At 34.3% G+C, this 13623-nt stretch overlaps 1 protein-coding gene across 2 annotated transcripts; it reads right to left on the bottom strand.

The window, feature by feature from the left end:
• Nucleotides 1-13063, bottom strand: LOC145589492 (uncharacterized). 2 transcript variants are annotated; one of them, XM_081646082.1, is made up of 6 exons: nucleotides 12654-13063; nucleotides 10557-11778; nucleotides 9377-9451; nucleotides 3634-3848; nucleotides 1933-2156; nucleotides 1-977 (listed from the first exon to the last, which is right to left on the bottom strand). In XM_081646082.1, exons 2-6 carry the CDS (start codon nucleotides 11671-11673, stop codon nucleotides 320-322), a joined length of 2289 nt encoding a protein of 762 aa, XP_081502208.1. In that variant the 5' UTR covers nucleotides 11674-11778; nucleotides 12654-13063; the 3' UTR covers nucleotides 1-319. The 2 variants fall into 2 exon arrangements, with proteins under 2 accessions (XP_081502208.1, XP_081502209.1); XM_081646083.1 differs by having other exon boundaries at nucleotides 10557-11735.
• Between the last annotated feature and the right edge of the window lie 560 nt (nucleotides 13064-13623).

Here is a 13623-nt window from a genome sequence, read left to right as displayed (position 1 = left end):
TACTGTAATAACTTTTGCATTTCATGTATAAAATTTAACCAAATACATCATTCTGCTATTTTTCTTACAACAACAATTGAATCTGCTGATAGAAAGCTTAGACTACATGACTTTGTAGGGAAGATATAATCAAATTAACTCCTTTTATTAAACTCGGAAAGAGTTACGATCCTTCGAGACAGGAGTATATCTTTATTCTTCATCCCTGTACATATGCCAAAACAAATAATATTTTACCCCATTTCCATTGAAGAAAGTTTAATATATATACCTGTATCTGTATACCATATGGCCCCCGTCATCTGTCAAACAGCTATAATTACGGTTGAGACATCTTGTGCTCATAGAGTCTCTTAGCTTCTTCAATTTTAGTCTGTAGCTCCGTATACATATTCAGAGAATGATCTGAAAATTTACAAAGCTCGTTGAGAAAATGGACAAAACTTAGTTGGAATCGATCATAGCCTGTATTCCACTCCTCAAAGCCTTCATGAGTACGCATTTCAACCATAGATTGTGTTTCTTTGAAGGTCCTTTTCCCGTGGACTTTCTCTTGGTGAGGAATGAAGTGTGATATCTCGGTTGCTAATCCGTTGATTTTATCTGCCACTTCCGTCACTTGCAAATCTTTGAGTGAGTCATGCCAAGCACCACAGATGGTGTATATTGGAGGGCCTGCAGACCTCAATCTCCGCTCTGGTGGAGGCCCCCACCTTCGCTTCTTTGAAGATGCCTCCTGAACAATGACACATTTATTTAACCATTCATTAATTGCCTGGATGTAAGACTTCAGAGCATTGATCCATTTGGTGAAACTCAAGGACAGTTTGTGCAATTCGTCTTCAAGTTGGAGAGTGATATAACGACGTGATTCTGATTGTAAGGATAGTTTCACGTTGCCATTTATGAATGCAATAGTAACTATATGCACCTGTAGCTTGTGGCATTCAAACATCACTCCCCACATTCTTCGTAATCTGTCATGAAATGAACCTTGTGAGAAAAGCATTCAAATCAAGGAAAAACAGTTGAGACCACAATGATCACAAGGCCGTCTAAATTGCCTCAAAAAATGCAATGAGATGGTGAGCTCAGCAACTAGTAGATTATAAAATTTCAGCCACATGATGAGCAAGACATTATTATAATGAGAAATAAGAAAAACTAAATGGTAGATCTCCCATCCAACAAACATAAGTCAGGGTCTGAATCTCATCTCCTCCAACCTTATGATTGAAGTAACGCTTACAAGGATGGGACTGCAGGCCCTTTCCTTACTTGAGACCAGTTTTAAACACTGCTAGATTATTAGTGTGATAGGCCTTTGGCATGTAAAAATGCAGTGGACCTTACTAATCAGTAGAGACTACTTGCAGTTTTTGTGCGTTCAGTTTTTTGTAAAAAAAAAAATAATAATAATAATAATAAAATGAGATACTTTTCCTCTATCATTAATCCCACCTCGTACAATAACCCCAAACTCTTCTACACCATGAAAGCTTCGACCATTCTTTACCACCACCCTAAAGACCATCCTAACCCCAAGTCCAACACCAACCGCCCAAACAAAAAAAAAAAAACCCCCACAACCTAACCTCACCTGCGCAACTACAACACCAAACATACCAAATTTGGGAAGTTAACAGTTTCTATGTAATCCATTATTATAGGCCATCATCCAGAATCAAGTGGCTTTCATAATGTCCATAAGGAGCCTGAACTGCAGCAGATAAGCCTGAAGATAAAATTTTACAAAAATATTGTCATAGAATTTTACCTATAATTCCTAGTAGTAGTAGTAATAGTCCATTTCAAAAAAAAAAAAAAAAAAAAAAAAAAAATCCCCTTTTATTTAGAAATTGAGCTTTACAAAAGAGTAATTTTTTTATTTTTTATTTTTATTGTTGAACTAAGAAATCTGGAAGGACATACCCTTCAATTAATTCCTCAAGTTGTGGCTGCAGCTCTTTGTCCCGCAATTCTTCGATTCTTCTTGATATTGAATCGATTCTGTGGATTGCAACTCGAATCCTAGAATGCAAATCCTTGACAACAGCACGAGTCTTGTCAATCTTCTGATGACTTTCACTCGTAGATTCTTGTTCTCTCAAAATCTTACATTTCATGTCATACTCCCTTCTGACAAGCTGACTAGCCTGTAATCAAAGCAAGTTTTTACAGATAGAACAATACAAATATGAGGACGGTACATAAACTATCGTTAAGGTCATGTAAATATCACAAGCATTAGTAGATTGCCTTCAAAATAAAATCATTTTTGCCACACATTATATGTAAAGTAGCATTCAAACAGTAACTTTCTGGATGAAACATTTTTTTTACTCCAATAGCGGAAAGGTACCTTCTACCCTTTACCCGGGAGTCTTTGCCTACTTAATAAATTATATATACCCATCGTAAGAAAATCGTGGCACCAGAACCACATCTAATTACAGAAACTATTTCTGTTGAACAACCCAACAATTAGTCAGCTATGTAGCAAGGAGTATCTGCGCATAAAACATGGTAGAACCTATTTAGTAACTACCATGCCAAGACCATGTCTCCCAGATTCTCAAATATCATGAAAGACAAGCTATGAGTTCATGTTCAAGCATTTGACCTTTATGACATGAAATTAGAAATGGAAAAGTTGCCATATCACGCATTTAAAAATAACCTAGTGATTTGGACAACAGTGACAAACCTAAAGCCCAATACTATTGACCCTGAAGAAAGGTAAATTTTGGAGTTAGGATGAGCGGAAAAACACACCAAAGTTTAGACTATATAATTTCTAGAAATAACCATTAATAATCAGAAATATCATAACAAAGCACAAACATAACAACTTTTATCTGTCTGAATGGAACCAGGGAAACTTGCCTTCAAAATATTCTGACTTAACATCCTAAAAGGTCTGTTTCATCTTTTATATGTCTCAATATGATTGTGACTTGATTGACAGATAATTGAAGAACATTGTTAGTTTGTTATATTAAATATCACCTATTGCTAAAAAGATGGGAAATCAGCAAGGATTGACCCATTGATTAACCAAATACCAAAAGTTACGAGGAAGGATCTAGCATTTTACTCTAGCAGCAACAGTCTACCCAAGTTATTTCCCAGATCCAGGATAGTTTAATATGCTTACTCAAAACTGCTGCGTGTGTAATTCCAAGCCACAAAATAATTTGGATCCAAATTAAAACAATCGTATAAACCACGTCTTTTATATAGTTGCAGAGTCATTTAACCACAGCCCTCCAAAAGTCCAATTCTCAAATCTCATGCATTTTGATTTTTTTTATTTTTGATTTTTTTTATTTTTTTCCTATAACCTCCAATTAAATAATTTCCACTTCTCCATTTTTTTTACAACTTCCACATCTCCTATTGTTTTTCTTTCTAAATATACATGCTACGTATATACCCTGCGTTAGAACAGATACACTCTAGTAACAACTAATAGAACAGTATACAGTGATTTTGAAAACTGCAACAAATCTTCAACTAATGGCATACCAGTACATGGATAGCTGAATCGATCCCAAACTATAAGGACGTCAGCGTATATGAAAGTAAAGTTGAGAAAGGTCCAGAAAAAACAATTAAGGGAAGATTAAGTACCTTAACTTCATCATATAGCTTTCTCTCCCAGGCAAAAAGTCTATCTAAAGTAGAAGCATGACTACCAGAATTCATGTAGATATTATCAAATAGATCACTTGTAAAGTCTCCAACATCTTCTCTTGCATGTGAATCAAGAAAGTTCCTGGATGATGATGAGCGGAACGATGTAGTCCGATGCCACGTCAAGTATTTCATTGAGGACTGAGTAGGCTCTAAAGAAGGACAAAAAAATTATATCAATAGCTAATAACTCCTAAAATTCATCATACAAAATGAAATCCATTTAGGTCAGCGACAAAGAACAAACGCTGCAAGCTCTTCCAACTATGAATAAGCAAGCTTTGGCAACTGCATCAACATCAGACTAGCAAAACGCAAATCTATAAACATTTAAGTTCATGATATCCCAAAATCAAAATATCAAAGTTGTGGTATACAGTCTATACACTTACTTCTCTAACTGTTCTGATCATTATGCATTGTCAAAAACATGCTATTCAAATTAATAGATGGGAGTACATAAATTGTCAGGAAAAAGTAACTACTGCCGTTTCTGATACATGCAACATATTTCCTTTAGGGATGTTTTACTAAACATGCATCATTTCCTTTCAATGAAAAGTTTTTTTTTGGGGGGTGAATTCACTTCACTGCACATTATATAAGCTGTGCACAGTTGCTTCTACAAATTGACAAATCAGTAATGGGTACTTAGCAGGTACCTGGATGATATGGGTACTCCATGAATATGTCCCCGATATGTTTCCAAATAATGGATATGGTCAATGATTTTGGGTACAGTCAATACTTGATTGGGGCTATTCAAGGATGTTTTTGGCAAAATTCATCGGTACACATTCTATCTCAACTAAAAGGGGGATTCATTTTTCTTTTTCTTTTACCTTCATTCTTTCCATAAATTTCTTGAATTGGGGTCATATGGATGTTATGTTTTCTTCAATCATTTATATGATGCCTTTTGTAAATTCTATATTCTTAATTATTTGTTAATTAATTTGTGTGGTTATGTCATTGTAAGTTGTGAGTCTTGTGACTGACCTAACTATTAATTATTCAATCTTTGAATTCCTTCTTTGTATTTTTTTTCAAATATGCAATTAATTTTTTTCTTTTTTTTTTTTTGGTTGTATTCTTGCCATACTCATTTCTTGAAATTATGATTTTACTGTTTTTCAGTCCCCATACTCTTCCAGTTTTTATCCTGTAACAGTTTTCGTGCTACCTAGTATATAAGTAGGGACTAATCCACTTTTAAAACTTTGTAGTACACATTCTCTCTTCTAATCACATGAGAAACAAAATGTTGTCAAAGTTCATCCCTTTCTTCACACAATAGATTTGCATGCAAACAGAAATTATGTATGTATTGAGAAACAGAGGTAGTAAATACTCTAAAAAGGTTTCAACACATATAACTAGGGCTATTTTTACTGATAATCTAGTATATCTCTAGTTTAAACTAATTGATTATTTTTTACTCAACTTAATTATTTTTACTAAACTGAAATTATTTTCACTGAATTGGAATTATCTTTATTATTTTTACGGAATATTATTTTTTTTAAGGTGAAGAGAACAAGGCCTTACTTTTTAATACTTATTGCTATATCTTAAACATTGTAGAAATTATAAATTTGGAAATATAAATAAAGACAAATCAAACAAGACCCACTAGATATTGATTTTTCTTTTGTATTAGTGAACAAATATAATTAAAGCTTGATTACACCAGCACAAACTAAAAGTATTCAGAGCAAACCAGACTACATAAATTCAGACCACACCAAACCACCTTATTTCAATTAAAGAGAACATATCCTAAAAGTCCTTCTTCAGAAACACTAACAACAAACATTACGTACAGTCACATGATACATGCTTATTATGCCCTTTTTCCTAGCCTTTTGCAAGGTATCCCTCTGAATGGCAATGAAGTTCCGTCACATATACAATCACCCAAATGTTCGAATAATTTCTTCACTCATGCCATTAATTATTTTTACTCTCTATCAGCCCTTTTTCATTGTAAGTACTCCCTCCATCACAAATTGGTCACTCCTATTCACCACATTAGGTTTTTTATGCAAAATAATTGACTTTATAACTTTATTGTGTTTAGTTGATAAAAGATCCTTTTTTTTCCCCCTGTTGTTAGTGGAAAGTAGGTCATATTTTTAGGAATGAGTGAGTTGTTTCAATGATTTTACTTAATATATGTATATATTAGGTCATTTCCATCTATATAAGTGTTGCAAGTAATGTGGGACGACTTTATAAAGAAAATAGTGCAAAGAGTAAATAAATTAATGAGGAAAATGTAATGCCGGTTTAATTTATATAAAATAAAGAGTGATATTTCAATTTGATCGTTTACTACTTTATTTTAATGTGTAACTATGCAGATATTATGAGATATAGGGGACATTTATTTAAGATACAGTCTACCCAATTCCAATGGCACCAAAGAGACTTGAGAAAATAACAAACCCTATTTTGTTTCCTTTCCTTTTCTTTTAGTCCCCTATCACATCTATATAAGCTTTAGAAAATTTCATGTCTTCTTCATCACATTCAGTGCTAACAATACACTCCAAATTCATCTAACTCCGAAAGTTTAAGGCTAAGAAAAATATTTCATGTTCTTGCACACATCCATAAGCAAGGCTTTGTTTGGTTAAGCAAGAAATGACTTCCATGAAGAGCTCTCGTATAGCACATTCTAACAATTAGACAAGAATTATTTCAATGAACTTCATATTGTTTAAGACTGAACTACAAATTAATCACTATCTTCACCAATTACCTTAATGCCTGAGTAGTGGTGGAACCACCATGGTATCTATGTTTCCCTTATCTTTCCCCTAATCCCCTTTAATACTATTCCCCTGCTTTTGTTTCCCTCTCTCATTTCAAACCAACATAACAAAAACTCTTACTACCTTTTAAATTCTTAACCCAAATCCTTCCTTTTTTAACACAGCATAAGGAATTAAATCCTTAACCCAAAACCCTTCCTCCTCAAACATGAAGTAACAAATAAATAATATCCAAAGGATAAAATCCATTAGTAGATTGGAGTTTTTTTTTTTTTTTTTTTTTTAATTTACATTGGCTGTAATTTAAAATTTTGACCAAGATATTTTCATTGTATGTTTGAAGCTTCCAAACCCACACCCCAAACTTCCTGGATCTGCTACTGTGCTTGAGTACTTGAATGCCAAAAGTCATATGCTTAATTCTGCCTAGACATATTTGTGGACCATCATTTCCATTAGTAGCTTAATAATTTCAGTGTTTAGACTAAAAATCAAGCACTGTGTCCATCAAAAAAGTATTCCACTTCATCCCCAACCCAAAATCAGCCTCAAATTATCACTCAACTTGGTCCAGCAAACTTCTAGGGTTAGTGAATCGTGGTTTTTTTTTTTTTCCAAATTTGCTTAAAAACTTATAATGAGATCGTGTGAATTATTTTAGGACTTTAGGGAGGCGAATTAGAGAGAAAAGAAACATAACCCAGGATAGCAAAAGTTCATCTAATTTCAATAGCTCAAATCTCTTTCTCAATCATTCTATTGAAGATATGTGTGGCCTTCAATAATAGGCATTACAAACTACAAAATAAGAAAACCAATAAGATTCCTAAAAAATAAGAAACAACAAAGATTCCTAAAAAATAAGAACCAACTAAGCTTCCTAAAATAAATAAAATTTAGGAAATTTTTACTTTTACCACCTTCAAATAACCTGGTTTTTTATTTAACTACCAAGGTAATAGAGTATCCTTTTAATGAATGCAATAGAATGTGGGCCCACACTTTATAGGATTTGGAAAGACAGATATATTAAAATAATAATAATGGGGCATTAATTTAATTAGACGTTAAAACTAATAAGAGACACCTGATATACAAAATATACATAGGTCAACTAGAATTTTAAGTTATGCCTTAATCAACCTGATTCTTAATTTTGGAATTCAAGAAGTAAGATAAGGAAAGGAAAGAAGGGACAGGGGTAAATAGAGTCATATCGTGGAGACCAGAAAGTCATATGAAGTAATCTTTAATGGAAGGAGGGAGCATGAGCTATGTGGTGACCTAGTAGTATAGCAAGAGTTATGTAAACATAAAATTGTGGTTCTTATATATAATATAATCTCTTGCCTACTTTTTCTTAGTCCAACCAATGTTATTAAAACTATGGAAAACGGACCCCCTTTTTCTCCTAACACCCTCCATCTTCTTAAATGAGTCAAATCTCGACCATCTTAACTTTACCTCATCTCCTTTTGTGATCTTATGAGACGACAAAATTGTATCAACTTATGGAAGCATTAAAATGCTTCCTCATCTCATGAACCACATCATATCATTTATGAAGGTCACATCTATGAGCATACCTCATCTTCTCTCACTCATTCCCCACTCATTCTATACATTCTTACCTCATCTCCGTCTTATGAGGCCACATGTAAAATGAAGCAATCTCATCTTTAGCTCTTCGATTTTCTTAATTGAATAACTCTCTTTGTGTGCGCATTACGAGTTTTAGCTTTCTTTCACACCAGGCTCTTCAATAGGGATGTCATTCACTCACCGAAAAGGCTAAGAGTATTTCTCTTACTAAGGGAATAACAATTCAATTTCTTGAATCCAACCCAAACGACCATCCTTATCATTATAACCACAAAGGTGTCCCTATGGCATAACTTGGGAAGAATATAAATCACATAGTGATGAATTTTCATCACTCCTTGGCACTACTTGTATAGTTCAACACGATTTGAAACAAAATGACTACAACATTTCCCTACATATCTACCTAAGAATTCATTCCTTCTTGTTTACCATTCAATTATGTTACCCAAGCAACAATGTTGATACAAACCAACACTTATTTGAGAATGAATTACGGGTCATATATGACAATTTGCACACAAACACAGATGCAATGCAAACTAGAAATCAAAGAGAGATAAGAAGGTCTAGTTAATAATTTGTAATTTTGTTCTATTAGTTTTCTAGACTTCAATCAATACATAGAAGCTTAAGGTTTTTAGGGTTTGAGGAAAAATCCATCGATTTGTCAACACATGATGAAATTCACTATCAAAAGCAAGTGAGACACCAGGCCTTTGTAAAATGAGGAGAGGCAAGTAAATTGTGATGACCAGCACTCCGGTCGTCTTGTCCGAAGTTTTGCTTTCATTACCTTTGTGACAGTGGCTCAAAGCCTCAAATGCTTGTCTCTCTCCTCTTCTTGGCCTGGTAGCTAAATTTCTATTCTCCTTTTTTCACTGTAAAGTGTAAACACTTGCTAAGGCTTGAATTTTTCTTATTCTTTTTTTTTTTGGGGGTTCCAGATTAGTCAAACTAGAGTATGAGCAATGGTCACAATAGCTAGTACTCCATTAAGCCATTTCCGATTTTCCGCACAGCAGGTTGTGCTAGAATGACACCTCCATTTCTCAACTGCAATATGCTGAGAAGAAAAAAGATAGAAGGATATAGTAGCTAGCACTCCGTTAAGCCATTTTCGGCTCAGCAGGTAGTGCAAGAATGACACCTCTATTTCACAACAGCTATGTATTGAGAAGAAAGATGATAGATGTATACAGAGACATAGTGGGCAAACACAAGGCAAGTCCAATAATACGAACACAAAGACATCAGAGTCAAGGCATACACAACTGTAGGTTTAAATTAATGAAAGTCACCTTCTTGAACATGGCTTGGATCTTCTCCACAGGAAAAACAAGCCTTGAGTAGAGTAGCTGTTGTTGACACACCAGCTGCAAAAGAGAAGTTGCATGTTTGAGAAAATTTAGCAAAAGTTGCCATACAGAAGAATAGCATAGAAAGATTACACCCTTATCCTTTCACAGATTACTTTAACTAGTAAATCACTTTAAATAGGCCCCCTTCCCAGCACAGAAGTAAAAATCCACCTCATATAATCCCCAAATTATTCCCAACCAGAAAGTTACAGGAATGTTGAATATAGATGCACTTTAAAAAGTTACAATATGAAGTTACTTTGGGATCTAGCAGCATTAATGGGACGCGGCCAGGCAGTCTCCTGAATCGGGAAAATGTAAGTATGCATAGCCCCTATGGAATGTCATAAATGTATGTGCTTTGAAAATTTGGTCTATGCAGCTACTTATGACCAAGTAACAGCATATAATACAAATTGTAAAGGAAATTTCCTAGGCTCTGGACAAGGTAGGCGTGCATAGACCAGTGACTTTAGACAATGAGAACACTACGTAGGATTAAAAGACTCTTACCTACCTGATGAAAAGAGAAGGGTGAGAGAAAATATATTTCCAAATGGGTTTTACACTTAAACTACAGTAAAGGTGAGATAAGTTCCATCATTCGTTCCATCTCAAATTCTCAACTGCGATTTTGTGTGGACCCATGAATGGTAATGTAATTCCCATGTCTAAGCAATATTTACGAAGCGGCAGCTATACAATATCAATGGAACATTTCTAACTCTTTACTTCCCAAATTACATGCTAAAATCACATCCCATGTTCTAGAATGAGTCTCATAATCTACACAAAGCACTTTATGTTAACCCCACATACCATATGGGCATATGAAGATGCATACCAAACAGTAATCTATAATTATACAAGTCTTAAGATTGAAGAACAAAAAAATAGATGCATGCCAATTTGATATAAAGACTACCAGTGAGCCATTATCATAAAAGCCTCAAAATGAGATAAAAATCCAAAATAATTGAACTGAAGCTCAAGTCTTTACAGAAACTTAAAATTTTTAATGACACATGAAAAGAAATATAAAGTAATAAAGATGAAGGAAGAATTGGATTCTTCTTTCTCTCCAGATAATATGAAAAGAAGAAATGAGAAAGGTTCTTACACTCTTTCCCAGGCAATAAGGGACGAAAATGTATTCTGGTTGCTTCTAACATTCTCGGTACTTCTTTCCCAGATTCAGAAGCTCTAGCAAAAAGACTTTCAACTTCTCTCATACTAGAGAGAAAGTCTTTAGGGGCAATCTTATGCTCAATATCGTCATCTTTCTCTGATGTTACCTTAGTTGCAGGAGTAATTGTAGCTTCTGAAGCTTTTGTTTTCAAGGGTGACAACTTAGGAGAGCTGACTTTCTCTTCATCAAACATTTCATTCTCTGATTCAGCACTATGCGCTGTAGGAGAGGTACTTGTTCCACCATTACTTTCTTCCCGGTTCAGATTTTTAAACCTTCGAACTAGTGTATCAGAAGAGGGATCATCAAACTCATCGGAATCAGATTCTTCGCTTCCACTAGAAAAGATTTTCTCCTCACCATCTTCCAGTTCGGGAACTTCCTCATCATGTTTAATGTGTTTAAGCTTATCATTGTTTCCAAAATCATGGTCTAAATCTCTTTGCTCACCGGGTGACAAGTGATTGTCAATTGGATGGAAAAGCCCAAAATAATCCCAAGGTGAATTTTCAGGTAGATGGGACGGAGTTCCTGGCTGGTGAGTTGGAGTTTCTGATGGAGAGTGTTCGGTTCTATCGATGGACCGAGGAGTGGAATTTTGTGGTGTGCTCAATGAAGTAACAGTCCCAGTGACAACTACTGGAGGCTTTTCTTCAACTTTTCTAATTAAGCTTCCCCTGAAATTCATACGGTGCGCCTGATACCGGCCTGCAGTTGGAGGTGAAGGAGATGGACCCAGACGTTCATTAGTCTCCACACGTTGTGACACTGATGGTGAAGGATATGAAAAACGAGAATATGACCTCTCTGTCAAAGCAAGTGGTTCTGGAGTGGCACTGGTGGAAGTATACAGGGAAGACTCTACTGGACCATCTGGTTGCACAAATTTTCTTACTGCCGTTCCAGTAGCCTTCAAAGAATGGATGTAAGCATAATGAGCAGCAGCTAGGGCACACCTCCCATCAAGAGCTAGTCGAATTAATTTCTTCCTTTCACGGCATAATTTCAAGGATTTATCATCCTCTATTTTAGAGCTCGCCGCCCCCATATCCCCAGACCTCTACTTTAGACAATCCACTCATAAAAAGAAACCAAGATAGAGACTTCTCCCTATAAGTTCAGCAATCCACAAAAACCAGGAAATCAGTTATCCCTATCAATCACAAGAAACCAACAAATCATTCGATGTGACATACAATGGGGAAAAAAAATTCTCGAATAGTAAACTATTGAATCATCTTCGTGTCAAGATTAGGTTATAAACTAAGCAAACTCATCAAAGAACAACACCAAACTACTCTGCTGCCAAAGTGCAAAATTGAAGGATAAAATCAAGCACAAGCCCAGTAACCAATACAATTACACTGAATTCATTATATAATCACAAAACCATTGCAGTTCCATCATCAACAACCGAAATTCGAACACTTCAAAGTTGAAAGCTTTCTAAATTTAAACCAACAGACAGATTTGAAATTATGATGACACACATTCACAACTTTCAAATACACAAACTTATCACAAATTTCAAATACACAAACTTATCACAAATTTCAAACACAATACAAAAAGGCAACATGTTCAAAAACATAACCAAGAACATTGAGATCCCAAAAAAGCTGCAAACATTAATTTGACCCTTAAAAGAGGGAAACCCACTTAGAAAAAAGAAGCACATATCTCGTTGAATATTCATTTATACACATATCGAGGCCATAATAATAAATTAAGCTCACATCCAATTTAATACAAACCATAACAACCGACACAAAACAAATATCTGAATAACCTACAATTTCCTATTATGATTATTATGGTTATATTTAACCCTTTGTTAGTAGAAATGTATTTCTATATGAATCCCCACATCAAATTCCATCCAAAAAACATCATTTTTTTTACCACATAACAAAACCAGAGCAAATAACAAATAACAATATTCAAGTTACATTGTTTCAAAAAAAAAAAAAATCAATTTGCATAATCACAAAATTGGGGATAACCCCACAAAAAATAATTAAAATTTACCTCAAAAGGACCAAAATTGAAATACCCGGATCAAAATTCAGTTGAATTCCAATAAACCAAGAACAAAATCAAATTGGGTAATTGAAAAGAAAAATCAGAATTTCTGAAACAGTAGTAAATCTCAGAATCTGAGTGATGTGAAGCAATGAAGTGTACTGTACATATAGTTGAAAATGGAGAGATTAGATTAAAGAAGTAGTAGCATCAACATGGAAATCAGAGAAGAAGAATCTTACAAAGTGAAGGGGATTAAATTAGTGTTACTAATCCTAGAAAGTGCGAGGGTAAGAAGGAATCTGGACAGAGAAGTAAGCATGCAAAAAGAAGTAAGCACATTTGGAAAGGTGTATGAGCTTGTGGGGCTCTGACGCCTTCTAGCAAAACTTGCTTAGTCACGCCGCACTTTGGCTTGAAAAAAGGTGTATAATTCTAAAGGGTAATTGTACTCTTGTTGATCATAGATCTAGTAATGTAATTGGCCTTTATTAAGTGTACAAATAATGGATTTTTTCGAATTTTTTCAATCGCATAATTTTTCAAAATTGGGCCTTTTTTAAGGGCAACTCAATTTATGGAGTGCTTAATTGATGGCAAAAGTGTAAATAAAAGTGTATGAATCAATGAGAATAACATTACACTCTTCATTTTATAATATTGTCTTTGTTTCAAAGTAAATGACTAAATGTCTAGTTTAACTGGTATATTTGTCAATGAGTAAATTTGGCCAAAAGTATCTTAATTATCAATCAATCATTAATAACTTAATATCAATCAATTAATAATCAAGCTATCTATCTATCTATCTATAACTTAATACTAAAACAAACACCGGGAATGACACATGTCATTTCCTGATGTTGTTTTTTCTCTCCGAATTTTTCTATTGTCTTTTTTTTAAGAAAAAAAAATTGTCACTTAATATATAAAGATTTTTACACAAGATTCACATTGTATTTTGATGCACGTCGTT

The sequence above is a fragment of the Chenopodium album genome, chromosome 17 (genome assembly GCF_948465745.1).
Source record: "Chenopodium album chromosome 17, dcCheAlbu1.1, whole genome shotgun sequence".
Classification (NCBI taxonomy): Eukaryota; Viridiplantae; Streptophyta; class Magnoliopsida; order Caryophyllales; family Amaranthaceae; genus Chenopodium; species Chenopodium album.
This window is presented reverse-complemented; position numbering and strand designations above follow the sequence as displayed.